The sequence below is a fragment of the Dreissena polymorpha genome, chromosome 3, assembly GCF_020536995.1.
Source record: "Dreissena polymorpha isolate Duluth1 chromosome 3, UMN_Dpol_1.0, whole genome shotgun sequence".
Lineage (NCBI taxonomy): Eukaryota > Metazoa > Mollusca > Bivalvia > Myida > Dreissenidae > Dreissena > Dreissena polymorpha.
In genome coordinates this window covers 91537034-91556883 of record NC_068357.1, presented here as the reverse complement: position 1 = coordinate 91556883, position 19850 = coordinate 91537034, and the positions used below count along the sequence as shown (strand labels likewise).

At 35.7% G+C, this 19850-nt stretch overlaps 2 protein-coding genes across 7 annotated transcripts in view; both read left to right on the top strand.

Annotated features, from left to right (window-relative positions):
- The window catches only part of LOC127875288 (monoacylglycerol lipase ABHD2-like), a 70599-nt gene that overhangs the window by 24641 nt on the left and 26108 nt on the right, over window positions 1-19850 (top strand). Inside the window, exons 1-2 of one of the 5 annotated variants that reach the window (XM_052420249.1) lie at window positions 9868-10058; window positions 10200-10315. The exons of the other annotated variants lie outside the window; for them this stretch is intronic. Of the exons in view, the coding sequence (XP_052276209.1) occupies window positions 10278-10315 (38 nt within the window). The 5' untranslated portion in view covers window positions 9868-10058; window positions 10200-10277. Of the gene's footprint in view, window positions 1-9867; window positions 10059-10199; window positions 10316-19850 lie in introns of those variants that run through there. 5 annotated transcript variants of the gene reach the window in all.
- LOC127875286 (uncharacterized) lies at window positions 1585-9693 on the top strand. 2 transcript variants are annotated; one of them, XM_052420242.1, is made up of 2 exons: window positions 1585-9225; window positions 9472-9693. In XM_052420242.1, exon 1 carries the CDS (start codon window positions 2053-2055, stop codon window positions 9217-9219), a length of 7167 nt encoding a protein of 2388 aa, XP_052276202.1. In that variant the 5' UTR covers window positions 1585-2052; the 3' UTR covers window positions 9220-9225; window positions 9472-9693. The 2 variants fall into 2 exon arrangements, with proteins under 2 accessions (XP_052276202.1, XP_052276203.1); XM_052420243.1 differs by having other exon boundaries at window positions 2412-7021; window positions 7178-9693.

Here is a 19850-nt window from a genome sequence, read left to right as displayed (position 1 = left end):
TGCTTTTTACTATAGGCACTTTTGTGTCCGGAGCCATATCTTGGAAGTGCTTTGGCGGATTTCATTGAAACTTGGTATGAGTATATATCCCCTGCCAGAGGTGGAGGGATATTGTTTTGGGCGTTGTCCGGCTGTCCGTCCGTCCGTCACTTTTGTGTCCGGAGCCATATCTTAGAAGTGCTTGGCATATTTCATTGAGACTTCGTATGAGTATATATAAGCATAAGAGGATGATTCACGCCAAATGGCATTGTACACCATCTGTTAAAACCAGAGTTATGGCCCTTTGTATCTTGAAAAAATGCTTTTTACTATAGGCACTTTTGTGTCCGGAGCCATATCTTTTTAACATAACAGATGTTGTGTTCACTCTGCAACACTCTGAAAATTGAGTGTATATAAACATTGAATGTTTTTGTGGAAAACGCAACGACTTATTAATTCACCTAAATAAATTTTGAAGGCTCAAGAACCTGCCTCTGTCTTAGTTTTGAGGTATTGTCCTCCGTCCGTCCATCTGTCAGTATGTTCATCCGTCCGATTTGCACCCATCCTCAAACAAAGCATATGTTGCGGGGGATATCAATTCTACGAATTTGCTTGTTATTTACTAGGTTTTACATTATTATGCCCCCCTTCGAAGAAGAGGGGGTATATTGCTTTGCTCATGTCGGTCGGTCTGTCGGTCAGTCCGTCCACCAGGTGGTTGTCAGACGATAACTCAAGAACGCTTGGGCCTAGGATCATGAAACTTCATAGGTACATTGATCATGACTTTCAGATAACCCCTATTGATTTTGAGGTCACTAGGTCAAAGGTCAAGGTCACGGTGACCAGAAATAGTAAAATGGTTTGTGAATAATAACTCAAGAACGCATACGCCTAGGATCATGAAACTTCATGGGTAGATTGATCATGACTTGCAGATGACCCCTATTGATTTTGAGGTCACTAGGTCAAAGGTCAAGGTCACAGTGACCCGAAATAGTAAAATGGTTTCCGGATGATAACTCAAGAACGCATACGCCTAGGATCATGAAACTTCATAGGTAGATTGATCATGACTTTGCAGATGACCACTATTGATTTTGAGGTCACTAGGTCAAAGGTCAAGGTCACAGTGACCTGAAATAGTAAAATGGTTTTCGGATGATAACTCAAGAACGCATACGCCTAGGATCATGAAACTTCATAGGTAGATTGATCATGACTTGCAGATGACCCCTATTGATTTTGAGGTCACAAGGTCAAAGGACAAGGTCACGGTGATCGGAAATAGTAAAATGATTTTCGGATGATAACTCAAGAACGGTTTTGCCTAGGATCATGACACTTCATAGTTACATTGATCATGACTCGCAGATGACCCCTATAGATTTTCAGGTCACTAGGTCAAAGGTCAAGGTCACAGTGGCTCGAAACAGTAAAATTGTTTGCGGATGATAACTCAAGAATGCTTACGCCTTTGATCATGAAACTTCATAGGAACATTGATCATAACTGGAAGATGACCCCTATTGATTTTCAGGTCACTAGGTCAAAGGTCAAGGTCACAGTGACTCTAAACAGTAAATGGTTTCCAGATGATAACTCAAGAGGGCTTACGCCTAGGATCATGAAACTTCATAGGTACATTGATAATGACTGGCAGATGACCCCTATTGATTTTCAGGTCACTAGGTCAAAGGTCAAGGTCACAATGACTCGAAATAATAAAATGGTTTCCAGATGATTACTCAAGAATGCTTACGCCTTGGATCATGAAACTTCATAGGTATATTGATCATGACTGTCAGATGACCCCTCTTAATTTTCAGGTCACTAGGTCAAAGGTCAAGGCCACAGTGACTCGAAACAGTAAAATGGTTTCCTGATGATAACTCAAGAATAATTAGGCCTAGGATCATGAAAATTCAGAGGTACATTGATCATGACTGGCAAATGTCCCCTATTGATTTTCATGTCACTAGATCAAAGGTCAAGTTCACAGTGCCCCAAAAGTATTCACACAATGGCTGCCACTACAACTGACAGCCCATATGAGGGGCATGCATGTTTTACAAACAGCCCTTGTTCAAAACTGAACCTGTAGCCGAGCGCACCCGTTATGTGGTGCTCTTGTTTATTCCAGACATGAATTTTCTTCTTGGAAACCGTGGAGCTCACATTTATAATGGAAACATCTATTGGTGCAGAACATGTTTCAAAGAATTTACTACAGAAAAGGGACTTTCCAAACATACATGTCCCCGATGTGAAACGTGTAATATTATCTGTTCCTCTACCCAACGACTGAAGACACATGTTTGTAAAGGCCAGTTTTCATGTAATTTTTGTAAAAGAACATTTTCAACAGAGCATCTTTTAGAAAAGCACAAATGTACATTCTGCAAAAATTGTAAGCTGCTATATAGCACTAACCAAAAACTTTTATCACACAAATGTAACAATGATTCCGGTGTTCACCTCAGAGCAGTAAATAATGAAGAAATTAATGAATTCCAAATAAGAACATTTTCACCTATTGATTTTGAGTGGCAGTCATCCTTTTGCTCACAACTTAAATTGCAACTTTTAAAACAATCTACTACAGCTGCAAGGAGCTTGCTCATGCTTCGTGATACAGAACCACTGGCAACAGAAAGTATTATTGGGGATGGAAACTGTTTCTTCCGTTCACTGTCCTACATTATAACGGGTAGTGAGAGCCAGCACTTCCAGGTGAGAAAGGCAGTTTGTGCTCACATGCATGTCATCCCCATACAAAAAGTTATGCATTCCCCTTGCCAAATTCATGAGTACCTAATGACATCAAAAATGGAACAAATTGGTCAGTGGGCAACAGAAGTGGAAATATTTGCTGCAGCAAATCTGTTACAATCAAATATATATATGTACACTAAAGTTGGTGTAAATTGGAAATGGGCAGAATTTAAGCATGACTATTTACAAAGAACGTCTGTAGGATTGCCAAATGTAGCTATATATATAAAACATAGAAATACAAATCATTTTGAGCCTGTGATGAGTGTTCAACAAAACAGTTTAAGTCTTACAGGAACAGACCTACTACAAAAAGAAATTCTACGTCAGCTTCAATTGTCCGAAGCAAAGGCTAAAAACTCAAGCAATTCAGCTGTGGTGAGAGAAAAAGATAGAGAACGAAAGCAAAAGAAAAGACAATCAGCTGAGTATAAACAAACAGAAAATATAAGAAAGAAAAATTCTTCTGAAAACAGAGAGCATGAAAAAATACATAAGCGAGTCAAAAGACAGTCAGATGAGTACAAAAAGAGTGAAAGTACAAGAAAAAAAAATTCTTCTAACAACAGAGAGCATGAAAAAATACAAATGCGAGTCAAAAGACAGTCAGATGAGTACAAAAAGAGTGAAAGTACAAGAAAAAGAAATTCTTCTAAAAACAGAGAGCATGAAAAAATACAAATGCGAGTCAAAAGACAGTCAGATGAGTACAAAAAGAGAGAAAGTACAAGAAAAAGAAATTCTTCTAAAAACAGAGAGCATGAAAAAATACAAATGCGAGTCAAAAGACAGTCAGATGAGTACAAAAAGAGAGAAAGTACAAGAAAAAGAAATTCTTCTAAAAACAGAGAGCATGAAAAAATACAAATGCGAGTCAAAAGACAGTCAGATGAGTACAAAAAGAGAGAAAGTACAAGAAAAAGAAATTCTTCTAAAAACAGAGAGCATGAAAAAATACAAATGCGAGTCAAAAGACAGTCAGATGAGTACAAAAAGAGAGAAAGTACAAGAAAAAGAAATTCTTCTAAAAACAGAGAGCATGAAAAAATACAAATGCGAGTCAAAAGACAGTCAGATGAGTACAAAAAGAGTGAAAGTACAAGAAAAAGAAATTCTTCTGAAAACAGAGAGCATGAAAAAATAAATAAGAAAAGACAACGAGTTGATGCTAATTTCAAAGAACAAGAGACAAAAAGGAAGAAGTACAATATGGAAAAAAACATGATCAATAATTTTCACAAAAAAGTACGGAGTGGTCCAAACTTTATATGCACCATTTGTGATCAACTCTGGTATAAAAATAATGTTACCTCACTATCAACAGTGAAAAAAGGAAATGACATTTTAAAAGATAGTTGTTTAATGGAAATCAAAAGTTCAAATGGAAAAGTGTACATTTGTTCAACATGTAAATCCCATGTATCCAATAATAGAATACCTCCTCTATCTAGACAAAATGGTGTTTTTTTTGAAAATCTACCGCAAGAATTAGACTTAACACAACTGGAAGAGAGATTGGTAGCAGCAAGAATTCCGTTTATGCAGATGAGAGAGCTACCAAGAGGGGGCCAAGTAAGCATAACAGGAAATGTTGTCAATGTGCCAACTGATGTCAATAAAACAGCAAGAATTTTACCACGAAGACAGTGTGATGATGAGTGCATTCCAATAAAACTGAAAAGGAGACTTGGCTATAAACAGCACTACCTTTATGAATATGTGCGACCAAACAAAGTTATAGGTGCAATCAAGTGGCTCACAGAGCACAGTATTTTGTATCAGCAAGAAGGTATCATTATTGATGAAGAGTGGGAGCAACACCTAAAGTCTGGTACAGATGTGAACCCTATTGAACTTGTGGAGACTGGCACTATGGAATACTCAGTGAAACATCATAAAACTGATTCGGATTTAAGCCTTGAGGAACAACAAAGCAATGATGATTTGGAATATGAAAGGTTGGAAGGTGTTTTTGATAAAGATCCATTAGATGGGGCCAGTGCAGGTCCTTTGGATACTCTACTGCAAGCACAAAATATAATGGAAGAAACCAGAGACATTTTGTCAGTTGCACCAGGTGAAGGAAGTAGCCCATTAAGCATTTTTTTAGACAAACATGCAGAATCATTATCTTTTCCTTCTCTATATTGCGGCAAAGAAATGAAAAGTGAAAATGATTATGATGTAAAAGTTCATTATACTGATTTATGTAAATCTGAACTCCGACGCACTGATAGAAGAGTTGCGGGACATATTCCAAATCTTTTTTTCAAATTGAAAAAAGTCCAGATGAAACATATTTTAGACAAGGCCAATATCTGTCTTCGAAAAACATGTGGAAAGCAGCAAAACCTTACTGCTGGATTCCTGAAATCTAGAGATAACTTAAACACAATAATTCACACTGACTTAGGCTTCCGAGTGTTCAAAGAACTTCGTGGATCACCACCTTATTGGGAAAAGGTAAAGAAAGACCTCTTTGCGTTGATACGATATCTTGGCATACCAACATGGTTTGCATCTTTTTCATCAGCAGATACCCGATGGACACACTTATTGCAAATACTAGGGGAAACAGTTGACAAAAAGAAGTATTCCAAAGAAGAAGTCCATCAATTTTCATGGTTTAAGAAACAAGAGCTGGTGAAAAAAGATCCTGTGACATGTGCACGACATTTTGATTACCAGGTTAGAACATTCATCAACACTGTCCTCAACAACTCTTCACACCCAGTAGGTGAAATACAAGATTTCTTTTACAAAGTGGAATTCCAGATGCGAGGCTCCCCACATATTCATATGCTTGTGTGGGTGAAGGATGCTCCAAAGTATGAAGAAAATAAAGAAGAAGATGTTTTACATTTCATCCGCAAATATGTCACTTGTGCGAAATCAGAAGAGCTTGTGGACCTCATTAACTTACAAACACATTCACATTCTAGGACCTGTAAGAAAAACAACAAACCAATATGCCGCTTTAATTTTCCTTTGCCGCCAATGGATGAGACAATTATTCTCCAGCCTCTGCAGTGTGAAGTAGGTGAAGATGAACAAAAGCATAAACACAGTTGGGATAAGATCAGCGAATTCCTTCATAAACCCAAACCAGAAGATCATGACCTAGACTTCAACCAATTCCTAACCCTCCTGAACATGAATAAGGAAGATTATTTGAAAGCAGTGAGATCTTCATTATCTTCACCAAGAGTGTTTTTGAAAAGGTCATTATCAGAAACAAGAATAAACAACTACAACCCTATTCTCCTCAAATGTTGGCGTGCAAATATGGATTTACAGTATGTTATAGATGCATACTCCTGCGCCATGTACATAATTAGCTATATAGCAAAAAGTCAGAGAGGAATGAGCAATCTACTATACCATGCTGCAAAAGAAGCAAGAGAGGGAAATAATGACATCAGGCAACAGGTTAAGTTCATTGGCAACAAGTTTTTGAACAATGTAGAAATTTCTGCACAAGAAGCAGTATTCACCTTGCTGCAAATACCATTGTACAAAGCAACAAGAGATGTGATTTTCATAAACACCAGTCCTGTAGAAAAAAGAACAGTGATGTTAAAAGACTTCAGTACCATTGAAAATTTGCCAGATGATAGTGATGATGTCATTGCAGAAGGCATTCTACAACAATACAGTAGAAGACCACCCCAGTTGGACACACTTTGCCTAGCTGATTATGTTTCAAAATATAAAAGAATCAGACAGACAAGTGCTACAAAGAGGAAACAGACTTTTATGGATTACAATTCTGATGAAAACGATCAGCCATATGATGAAAACTGCAAACAATTTTATGAACTAGGCAATGGTTACAAGCTTGTAAGAAGACAAAAACAAGTATGTATCCGTTATGTTAGGTTTCATCCTGATAAAGATTCTGAGAACTATTACAGAGAATCATTAATGTTATTTTATCCATGGAGATGCGAAGATGAATTAATTGGTCTTTCTCAGTCATACTGTGAACAATTTCAGGTACTGACTAATATCAATGACACTATTACTGAGAAAATAAAAGAATACAATCACAAGACAAAGGAAATCGATGAGGCAGTGGAAAAGCTTCAAGAAATAGATGAAGATGTACTACAAGAACAATGGAACCAAGTAGCTCCAAATACACAGCATGTTGAGGAGGAATGTGCACTTCTTGAAGTTGATCCATTGTTTGCTTCACTAGATCCAGAGGACAGTTCACCAGAAGCAGTAGAGTTGAATGTTGGGTTAGGAGTACAAGGTACAGCAACAAAGGAATCATGTGTTATAAACATGGTAACTGATGATAAATATACTCAGTTGATCCGATCACTTAATACACAACAGAGGATTTTCTTTTATTATGTACTTCATAAGGTTAAGAACTCAGACACCCCATTCTTTACCTTCTTAACAGGTGGGGCAGGTGTTGGAAAAACAGCCTTGACCCATGCAGTTTACCAGATGTTGTTGCGCTACTTGAATAAAGAACCTGGTGCAAACCCAGATGACTTAAAAGTTTTACTAGGAGCACCAACAGGAAAGGCAGCCTTTTTAATAGGTGGCAATACACTACATCATATTTTTCAGATTCCTGCCTCACAAGGATTTCAGTATAAAAAATTGTCAAATGAAAAGCGCAATTCATTAAGATGTAGTTTTAAATCTGTCCGTGTACTTATTATAGATGAGTGCTCTATGGTTGGAAATAACATGTTTAATTTTATTAATCTGAGATTGCAGGAGATTATGGGAAACATTAAGGATTTTGGAGGCTTATCTGTCATTGCGGTTGGTGATTTTTACCAATTGAAACCTGTGTTTGATGACTGGATCTTCAACAATCTAAAAGATGACTATGGACCACTTGCAAGAAATCTATGGAAGGATTTGTTTGAAGTATTTTGTCTGACACAAATCATGAGACAAAAAGATGATGCTCCTTATGCGGAGTTACTCAACCGCTTGCGCACAGGAGATCATAACAATGAAGACATAAGCATTCTGAAAACTAGAGTTATCGGAACCTCCTACTTGACAAATGAATATCCAACAAACACAACACATATTTTTATGACCAATGAAAAAGTTGATGCACACAATGACTTAGTTTATACACTAGCAAGTCAGACTGATAAGATTCGCCTCACTGCCTGGGATGTTGTTATAGGAGATGTTGCAGAAAATGTCAAAGATGAAATAATACAGAAAATACCAAATAAACTTTCAAAAACAATGGGACTCTCCAAAACCCTTAGCATATCACTGCAGTCAAGAGTAGAATTATCTACCAATGTGGATGTTGATGATGGATTAGCCAATGGTGCATCTGGTCAAGTGATGGGATTAACACACTCAAAAATATCTCATAAGGGTATAATTGTGTGGGTGAAATTTGAGAATGACAAAATTGGAATAAAAACTAGACAATCACACTTACACCTCTATACACAGAAAATTCCTAATTCTTGGACTCCAGTTGAAGAAATTAAAAGACAATTTCCAGTGGGCAAATATAGAAATGCGGAGGTACTCAGGACTCAGATCCCTCTGAGACCAGCTTCAGCAAAAACTGCACACAGATGTCAAGGAGACACTATGGAGGCAGCAGTTGTAGATTTTGAAGGAAGATCAAGATGTCATTGTCACTATGTAGCCTTGAGCAGAGTGAAGTCATTGAATCAAGTCTTCATCCGCACTTTAAATGAAGGGAAGATATGTGTTAGCTCATCAGTTAAAGATGAAATGAACAGACTTTTTCTTGAAAAGAAATTGTGTCATTCATTAATTTTCCCAACAAATATTGATGAAAAAAATATTACTGTCATGTTTCACAATGCAAGGTCTCTGCATGCTCATTTTCTGGATATAGAGCTAGATCCTAATTTTAATTCAGCAGATGTGAATATTTTCGTAGAAACAAAACTGTCTAAAAAAGACAACATAGAAGACTACATGCTTACCGGCTACCATTTAAAGCGCTTTGACTGTTCTTTGAGTGAATTTGACTCTACAAGATCTCCATATGGAATTGCTGTATATTACAAACATTGTGCATACAAAATCAGGAATCACATGAAAATTATTCCTTCTCAAGGAGTTATTGAGTCAGTAACTATCAATTTGAATCCTTATAACATTAATGTTGTATGTTTATATGTGTCACCAAAAATATCAAGATGTGAAACAAATTATTTCCTCCAAGATTTGCTGTCACCTTTATCATCAAGTTCTATAATCATTCTGGGAGATTTCAATATTGACCTTAAATCAAATACACCATTGGAGACACTCTCTGGCTTCCATCAGTACATCACGACACCTACTACAGACTATAAGTCTATACTTGATCATATATATTCAAATCTGGATGACAGGATCTTGATGACCGGTGTTTTTGACAGCTATTTTTCTGACCACAAACCAATATGGGCATCTTTCAGTCCAGTTGACATCTAATGAAAAGTATGAAGTTTTTATTTACTGGACATACAAGTGTAAAAGGTTTCAATCATTTTTAGTGGACATATAAGTGTAAAATGTTTTAGTGGACATTGTAAGTGTAAAAAGTTGTAATCCTTTTTTAGTAGACATAAATTTGGAAAAGGTTTTAATATTTTTAGTGAACATATAAGTGCTTTTTGAAATTTGAAGAATGAAGATAAATTAAGAGAATATACCATACAAATGGTTTGAATTCTGTTCTGCCAGACCCCACTGCACCTGGCAGTGATTACAAACCAACCAAAGGCAGATGACCTTTTGATTCATGCGAGGGCAGACACTGCCCTAGTGGACCATGTAGGCGTCAAACCAGCCCACCTTTTAGTGCTCTACAATAGAATCGATTGCCTGAACAACCTGCTCCGGTACTTTAGGCCAACAACATGAAACCCACAGAAGCTTTTCCCGAACTGAATGTCGGGTGCTATAATGGCAAGTGTTTTTTTTCAGGAAATGCAATGATTCACTAAATTCCATGGATATTCAATGTGATTTTGAAGTATTTAAAGTATGTTTACAGTAACTCTTATATGATGTATACCCTACCATTTACATATATTTAACCCCCATGTAATACTGGTCAATGAAATATCTACAGGTTACACGCCTAAACATCATGCTGCAAAGTCTGAAAACCTGGCGGCCATGAAGCTCCTGATTCATGGCAAGGCGGATGTTAACATGCCGGATGTGAAGAGTGGACGGACACCTCTGCATCAGGCTGTTGTGAACGATGAGCTCTCTTTGGCTTTCTTCATTTGACACATTGAAGTATTGTCTGACCTGGCAATGTGGTAAAATAGAACAGAAGTTCATTTCATGTGATATAATTCTTAATTTGATGTATTAAAGTCTTGTCATACTTTGGTTATTCCACATTAGTGACACATGCAACTGGAGATCTGTTGTTGAATTATATGAAGCTCTCTTTACAGACAGGAGCCCATGTGAATACTGCCCAGTTTGATGGTAACACTGCTCCGCACATCGCCTGTGGCCGTGGAAACGTTGGAATGGCAGGCGGGGCCGACCCAGAAATTGATTACAACAAGTACAGATTGTTTTGAAATTGATTGTAATGTTTGGGTGTGGAGAGTCACAGTCTTTTACTATTGGAACTCTAAACTGTGTCTTATAACAATCCAGCTAGAATGGATTGTTTGAGCAAGTACAATCACTACTGCAGAAAACTGTGTCAGAAAGTACCCTAACTTGCAATTGTGTTGGTGTTCAAGGTTTAAGGTTTTCAGAATGCAAACCCTTTTAAAAATGTTGAAGTGCTAAAGAATATGCTTACATGTACATATATACTTTCTCTCTTAAGGGTGTGATTTAAAGGAGCTTTTTAACCAGGTTTTCCGAAGGAAAAAAACTGGTTATTAGATTGGCCAATGTCGGCGGGCTGGTGGGCGGGCGGAACAAGCCATAACTTTGTCTTTCATGGTGAGATTTTAAAATCACTTGGCACATTTTTTCACCATCATTAGACGGTGTGTTGCGCGAAAGAATTGTGTCAATATTTTGAAGGTAAATGTCACACTTTGAGTTCAAAGGTCAAAAATGGTCATAAATGAGCTTGTCCGGACCATAGCTATGTCATTCATTGTGAGATTTATAAATCATTTGGCACACTTGTTCACCATAATAGGATGGTGTCTCGCATGAAAGAATCATGTCAATATCTCCAAGGTCAAGTTTGCCATGACTAAAAATATATTTATTTTGAAACAAACTTACAAAGGGGGGTAATTTTGTTTATTCAGTTCAAAAGTTCAGTTTGAGTTGTCTCCCTTTATCAGACTTTTTTTTCACAATGAAAACCTTGTGTGACCATTTTGTCCATTGTTTTTCCATTTTTTTCTCATTTTGAAAGATCATCTAATAAATAACCACACACCACACTATACCCCCCTCTCAACACGCCCCCCCCCACCCCCGACTCCCAAAACATTTTTTTTTAAACATGGTTAAAAAAACACAAATTTTTATTTTTACCATTTTATTATTGAAAGATTTTCTAACCATCCCACCAAAGACCCCCCCCCATTTTTTTCTTTCTTTTCTTTTTGGAAAGTTTTTAAATGACCACACACCCACACTTTACACACCTCCACCCCCACCCCTCCCCCATTTTCATTGAAGTATTGTGATAGGTCCTATCACCTCTAAAAAGCAAAAATAGATGAGCGGTCTGCACCCGCTAGGCGGTGCTCTTGTTAAAAGATATGCTCTAGTATATATTTTTTTTAATACGCTCTAGTGTATTTAAAAAAAATATGCTCTTGTGTATTTTTTAGTGTACAAGTGCACTTCAGTGTATCTTTGAAAAATGTCTATTTAAAAAAAACATTCGTTTGGATATGAAATGTGGCCAGTTTAAAAATGATCCGAAAGAAAGACAGCAAATAAACTTTGTAAATAAACACATTTATAAACATTTATCATTTTAAAATAAACAAGTAGTTAAGACCATTCTAGCTATGGGTGCTTAAAAGCTATTCTGCTTTCCTCTGCAACTGCTGCCCCCTGTCCCTATACTTTTTGGTTTACATTGTTCCTTACAAAGAGTGCATTGAAAAATAACATGTCAATATACATTTTTTTCAAACAATATCAATAAATAACAATGGCAAATAAAATATGTTGAAAGACATTGACGTTTTAGTATGAAAAAGTTATGAAAGACTTAGGCTTACCAAATTGTCAAATAGCAAAAAAGTTTAAAAAAAATCTTTCTCAATCCTCTTATGGTTTTTAATATTGTTAAAGATTTTTTCTTGCCAAACTTGTAATGTGGCGCACAAATAATGTAAGTTTCTCGAGTTTATATAAAAAAAAACACCAATTACATCAAAGATAATTCATTCTAATTATTAAATTTATAAGCACTATATGGACATGAAAGCACATTCGAGATCTACATAACTCTCCAAACTTGGAAATATATACAACCATTTACAACTATTTACACACAAGTTATCTCAGTTTTAACTATTAAGGGGACATATCAACAGCTAGAACAGTATTTTATATTCTGAAATAGATATATATATATATATTAAAAATAACTTATTAAATGATTTCTTAAAACAGACACTTTCAGAGGGTGCAAGAGACATTCGGAGGCCGCCGTGGGAAAATCTTAGGAGTGACACAAATTTAAACAAACAAAATTATTATCTAAACATTACAAACAATCTTCTCAATGCACTTTGCATTTTGGTCTCGATGACTGATCGGTCTACCTCAAATTTGTGGGACATAACATCTGAAACGAAAAGTCGTGACAAGTGTTTACAAGATAACAATTGTATTTTAATCATTAATAATTAGTTTGAAAAATGTAGGTAGCTGTGGCAAAGTGAATATGTTGTTCTCATAGATACTGACAAGTGGTCTCCTTTCAGATCTTTCCTATATACTGCTTTTATCCAAGATTTTGAGCTTGAGTATCTTAGTATGCAGTAAGATTTTATTTAAATAACATTCATAATTGAAGTCATATTATTAAAATAACAATTTAATGTCATGATTTGTTCTTTTAAAACCTGTTGCAATATATAGTTTAAATTCAAGATTATTACCAATGATTGCTTCTCGTTCAGCCTCTGGTAGGCCGACACGAGGATCCCCCATGGTGGTAATGCCACCCTTGAATGAACAGGTTGCAAGCTGCTCCTCTGTAAATACAGCCTTCATTGCTTTAGTGAGTACCTTGGGCATTCTCCTCTCAAATTTGATCACACTTTTAATGATCTCCTGAAAAAAACAATTTTAAACAATAATGCAGATGTGTTACAACACAAATGTCATATTTAATAATAATTTAATTCTGATCAATGTAAATTTCACCTTGGGGTTTAACCTTCAAATTTAAAATATAAAAGTTCTAATTAAATATGGGGGAAAGAAATCTGTTCATTAATGACAAGAAATAGGTATAAATAAAATTAAGATGACAATAACCATAAAATACAGCCATAATAATTCAAATGGTGTTTTTTTCCTTAAAATTGCATTACATTTACTTATCCATTTACATTTCCCAGTGACAATACATAAATATGATAATGATCATAATTAATTAAATTAAAAAGAGATGCAGAAATGAAACCTGTTACAGCTGTTCTTGAGTATTCCAAAAAAACGGCAGTTGATGAACTAAGAGACCATACAGGGCTCAACATTAACCGAAAAACCAACTTGTCCGGCAGAAAATCTACTTGCCCTGAACGTAGAGCCGCTTGCCCAAACATGAAATATCACATTTACTGTAAACCTCATATTTTTTTATAAAGATCAAAGTGATACACCACAAAACCTTTTTTGTTTTTGAACATTTAACAAAATGATTACTGCAATTAAAGTCTAATGAAAGTCTAAATTACATGCTCTTTGTTCTTTTTTGCACTTGCCCGGGCGGACAACTAGATTATGAAATAACTTGCCAGGACCCAACTTTTACTTGCCAGGGGCAATAGGACAACCGTTAATGTTGAGCCCTGCCATATCACTTTAACTACCCACTTTGAATCGTCTTTGCAACAAACTTATTGTTGATTTACACATTGTAGTAAATACACAATACTTCATGCTGAAAGTATTTCAAGACATTTGACACTAGAATTATAAGTCTTAATGTTGCTCAATTATACCTAAAATTTAGCTCATTTTAAGTTGCTGAAACCCAATTGTTTTCAAAAAATAACTTTCTAGCTGTGCTTCAAATAACTTCCTGTGCTCCAACCAATCAAAAGTTGCTTGTTTTCAAATAGATGGTGCCAGAGCCAATCAAAAGTCTATAAACACCCCTTTGTTTAACCTAAATGGAGCACTGATAGGGATTAATGTTTATGATGCTAATCCATCTCTTATCCGATGATCCCATACTGTGTCAACCTAAGAAATATCCACTGATAAGGCAAATTTTAACACCAAAATATTTATTGAATAATACACAGCACTGTTAGCATATTATATTTTATTGTGAATATTTCAATATAACATACTGAATGGTGTTAGCAAATAATAATAACAATATAAATATGATTTAAATTGCCTTTTAAAATGTGTGTTAATAGTCAATGTGGTAGACATTAATTGAATTGGGGTTAAATATCAGTGTAAGAAAGTTCAAATACTTATTTTTTATATTGTGGAGATATAATTGATTCTGGCAAGCCCACATAATATTTTTGACACTTTCAATATTTTTAATTAGTTACCTGTTAGCTGCTCTACTAATTCACATATTTTATGAGCAGACAAATTGCAACAATAAGACCATTAACATTATGAGAAGATAAAAAAGAATTCAGTACAATGCTCCTATTAAAAACTATATCTCTGTCCTTTAACTTCAGTTATTTGCTATAGTGTTGCTCTTTTTATGAAGATGAACTAAAAATACACTTGTACAGAAAGAATATTTTTTTGCAAATCAGAAGATACACTTATATGCACAAACATGCACTTCATTAAAAAAATGCACTTATTGCATAAAAAGATGCACTTTGTCTACAGAAGATACACTAAAAGTACAGTAAATTACACTTCAAGATAATGAAAATACAGAAAAAAATGCACTTAAGTGCACTTAATTATGAAAAAAGTGCAGAAAAAATACACTTTTTGGTAAAAATGCAGAAAAATACACTTTTTAAAGCGTATTTTGTTAAAAAGTGCATTTTATTTTGAGAAGGGTAATATCCGCGAATATGAACGACCAGTCAGACCACCGCTTTTATTAAATTGCTCTATTTTGAGGCAGTCTTTACATATTTATCACATATTGTGAATTTTTAATTCAACAGTGATTTGTTCATAACAAAACTGCCAAAAAAAACGCATAAATATTGCCTATATTCGTTCATATTCGCACTTTTCGTTCATATCTGCGGATATGAGTCATATACACATTTTAGACGGACCGCTCAAGGTCATACAACAATGGCCGCGCCCATGAGAGAATCTTCACACTCATGTCAAAACTTTCTTACAGCATACATCGGCTTGTTTGGCAATTTAGAAACTGTCATTTAGGATACTAGTATATGAGTTATTTATTAACTAAATCTCCGCTAATGTCAACAATGGATTGAATTCAAAGGATGCATTCGATGTGAATGCAGGACTTTCTGGATCTTGACAGCTTGACACGGCAAAACTGGTATTTTTAATTATCGATTTAAGTCACATTTTGCTTTGTAAATTGTATTCGAGCATTTTGCGACTTATTGAATGACTATGATACCTGATATCAACATATCACATGGGATTTGCAGATCACCAAGCTGTCCTGAAAACATTGATTACAAAGTCTTTACTCATATTACGGGTTTGTATTATTTCTTCTTTCTGTTTTAGAACAGTCGATTGGTGTATAGCGGATTTTAGTGAGTAACGGATAGGTTAAAAGTTTTTTGCAAAATACTTTTTTTTTATGTAAAGATTTATAGTGTTCTATGAATTGAATACAAAATGCCTATCATTGTTCAGTTGATTCATGTTGTAGTTGACGTGTGTCAATGTTTAACTTACAATTGTTTCTTTTTTCGAAAGCAAAACAAGGTCACGTTATGTACGCACCGTTTTTGTGACGAAAGGAAAAGTGAAGACGTATGGTTTCCTGAATTTTGCAGATTTTGTTTGGTAAACATTATGTTCATTGATGTAATATTGTAGTATAATGTGTCTTTTCTAAAAGTAAGAATGCTCAGAAACCAAATTGATGTGTACCACATAAAATAAGCATGAGAGCTGCAACTCGTGATTTAGTGAATAACGGACATGTGGCGACACATATATTCGGGAATGTGGGTATTGTCTCAAACTAAATGAAAACTCAATTGAAGTTGTCCAATACACATGTGGGTAGCGCGTTGCTATGATATTTATTAGTAAAAACATCATTTTGAATGAAAAATAATAAAATTATACTGAAAATTCGATTTCTCTGAAAACATAGTTTTCACTATCAAATATATATTACAAGGTATTCAACTCAAAACGACCCGAATATAGGGTGCATCGCTTTGAACAGCCATTACTTCATCAATTGTGCAGCGATTTCATGAACTCGGTCTTATTAAACGCAGACATGAAGTTCCTTTTTATGTCCCCCACTAGAGTAGTGGGGGACATATTTTTTTTGCCCATGAATCAGGTTCAACAAAACAAACAATTTGATACCAAGAACGTACATATTTTATTCTAGTTTAAAGTCATAAATCACAAAAACGTTTATTTTTAAAAAATCACCACAGCCCGCACTACAGAAGTTAAATGACGTCATCAATGGGACAATACATCTTAAATATCGATATAGTAATTGCACTCGCAAGTGTTGCACAGAAAGTCAAGACAAATGATAACTGTATGCTAATCCTCAACTATTTAAACAAACTATTAAACACGCTCATGTCAATATTGACACCATCATCAAAATGTCAATTTCAATACACATCTCCAAAATGGCGTCTCCAAACTATTCGGTACAGTGTGTTCTTCGATTAAATTTGTCGCTGCAGTCCATTCCTGATCTCCAATTCAAGACGTTTATAATTAAAGCGTGTGTACTATTTCCCTTCGTAGTTTAAACAACTGTTTTCTCTATACGATATTTAAAATAAGCGATTATTCGTGTCGTCTTTTCGAACGCCGTTGCTACATATATGTAAACGAGTAAAAGCCGGATCAGCAAAATCAGCGGGGATCCGTACATTTCAAATAAAATAAATGGATTGTTTTGCAGATTTTTAGGGAAAGGTGGTATGATAAACAGAAAAGCAGGTTCCTGTCCCATCGTTTTGTAATATATCAGGCTCGGCACGAGCAAGCCTCGCCGTTATATTATTCTAAGCCTTGCCTGATATATTACAAAACGATGGAACAGTAACCTGTTATTCTCTATATAGCAACTTGATATTTGGCATGCATGTGTATTTCATGGAGCTGCACATTTTGAGTGGTGAAAGGTCAAGGTCAAGGTCATCCTTCAAGGTCAGAGGTCAAATATATGTGGCCAAAATCGATCATTTTATTAATACTTTTGCAATATTGAAGATAGCAACTTGATATTTGGCATGCATGTGTATCTCATGGAGCTGCACATTTTGAGTGGTGAAAGGTCAAGGTCATCCTTCAAGGTGAGAGGTCAAATATATGTGGCCCAAATCACTTATTTTATGAATACTTTTGCAAAATTAAAGATAGCAACTTGATATTTGGCATGCATGTGTATCTCATGGAGCTGCACATTTTGAGTGGTGAAAGGTCAGAGGTCAAATATATGTGGCCCAAATCGCTTATTATGCCCCCCTTCGAAGAAGAGGGGGTATATTGCTTTGCTCATGTCGGTCGGTCGGTCGGTCGGTTGGTCCGTCCACCAGGTGGTTGTCAGACAATAACTCAAGAACGCTTGGGCCTAGGATCATGAAACTTCATAGGTACATTGATCATGACTCGCAGATGACCCCTATTGATTTTGAGGTCACTAGGTCAAAGGTCAAGGTCACGGTAACCGAAATAGTAAAATGGTTTTTGAATGTTAACTCAATAACGCATACGCCTAGGATCATGAAACTTCATGGGTAGATTGATCATGACTTGCAGATGACCCCTATTGATTTTGAGGTCACTAGGTCAAAGGTCAAGGTCACGGTGACCCGAAATAGTAAAATGGTTTTCGGATGATAACTTGAGAACGCATACGCCTAGGATCGTGAAACTTCATAGGTAGATTGATCATGACTTGCAGATGACCCCTATTGATTTTGAGGTCACAAGGTCAAAGGTCAAGGTCACGGTGACCCGAAATAGTAAAATGATTTTCGGATGATAACTCAAGAACGCTTTTGCCTAGGATCATGAGACTTCAAAGGTACATTGATTGTGACTCGCAGATGAACCCTATTGATTTTCAGGTCACTAGGTCAAAGGTCACAGTGACAAAAATCGTGTTCACACAATGGCTGCCACTACAACGGACAGCCCATATGGGGGGCATGCATGTTTTACAAACAGCCCTTGTTTTATGAATACTTTTGCAATATTGAAGATAGCAACTTGATATTTGGCATGCATGTGTATCTCATGGAGCTGCACATTTTGAGTGGTGAAAGGTCAAGGTCAAGGTCAAATATATGGGTCAAAATTGCTCATGTCATGTCACTTCTGCAATATTGAAGCTAGCAATTTTATATTTGAAATGCATGTGTATCTCATGGAGCTGCACATTTTGAGTGGTGAAGGGTCAAGGTCATCCTTCAAGGTCAAACGTCATATAGGGGGACATTGTGTTTCACAAACACATCTTGTCTGGAAATGTACATATCTTGCAATATGTTTTACAAATGCTGGGTAAAATTTCAAGAAATAACACGCTACACATGTAATCCGATAAAGACCTAAGCGATCCGGTAATTGCTGGATCAGTTTACCCTGAAATTTGCGCTGTAAACAAAAAATATTTGTCGGAATTTTTAAACCGCTGGCATGTTTCAATAGGAAAGACATTTGTCTTTCGAGTTTTAAAAATTTAATTACTGAATGCATGGTGTTTACGTTGAAATGAGACTCGAAGTCCTTAACTATCCGTTATACACCAATCAACTGTATTAAATATCATTTTTAAGTCAAATGAACTGTGTCACAGTAAAAGAGACATTTAATAAGGCGATTGTGGCCAGTTTGGATCCAGATCAGCCTGCAGTCGCTTGAAAGCTGTTTGCTTAAAAGCGGTTTACCATTATTTGCATAAGTCAGAGGTTAATTCCGCCACGCCAGGTCAATAAATACGCACAATATCTATGAGTAAGCGGTCGATAGTCGCATAATTTGGTATAAATAATAATAATAATGTTCAATAAATACACTCAATATCTATAAGTTAGCGGTTGATAGTCAGATAATTTGGTATAAATAATAATAATAGTAATGTTCAATGTCAAATATCTCTAAAAGCAACAGATGTAAGGCGTCTTCTGATTGGCTAACATTCAAGGGTCAGTAAAGACTGAACGTTGAATTACAATTTTGAACATCGAAGTACAAAAATGTACTTCGATGTATATATTGTATGTCAAAGTACATTTCTCTTTTTACCTACTAGGTCTTGTTGACTTTCGACCCAATTAATGGTACGCCATAAATGTGTATTCATTCTATTGCGTTCAAGGTACTTATCCGATGTTTGAAGGAAAGGGCCAAGAATGTGCGATTGTGGGTCAAGTTCCCCAGGAGTACTACGTCCTCGTACCCCAAATTTTTTTTCCGTACCAAGTTTTTTTCGTACCAAATTTTTTTTTCGTTCCAAATTTTTTTTCGTACCCAAATTGTTTTCGTTCCAAATTTTTTTTCGTACCCAATTTTTTTCGTACTCTAATTTTTTTTCGTTACCAAATTTTTTTTTTGGCATGATTTTTTCGTTCCCAAAATTTTTGTACCAAATGATGATGTGATGATGTAGATCAACTTAAATTTATGCTTTTATATATCCATCCTCTTCAAAAGCATCGTCACACCAGTACTGTCAGTACTTTGATTCTAATTAGAACTGCAGGACATTTTTGTGGTGTACATTGTGT

Bases quoted from the DNA above. Each gene is read 5' to 3' on its own strand.
- LOC127875286 (XM_052420242.1), top strand. From the start codon at position 2,053: ATGTTTTACAAACAGCCCTTGTTCAAAACTGAACCTGTAGCCGAGCGC.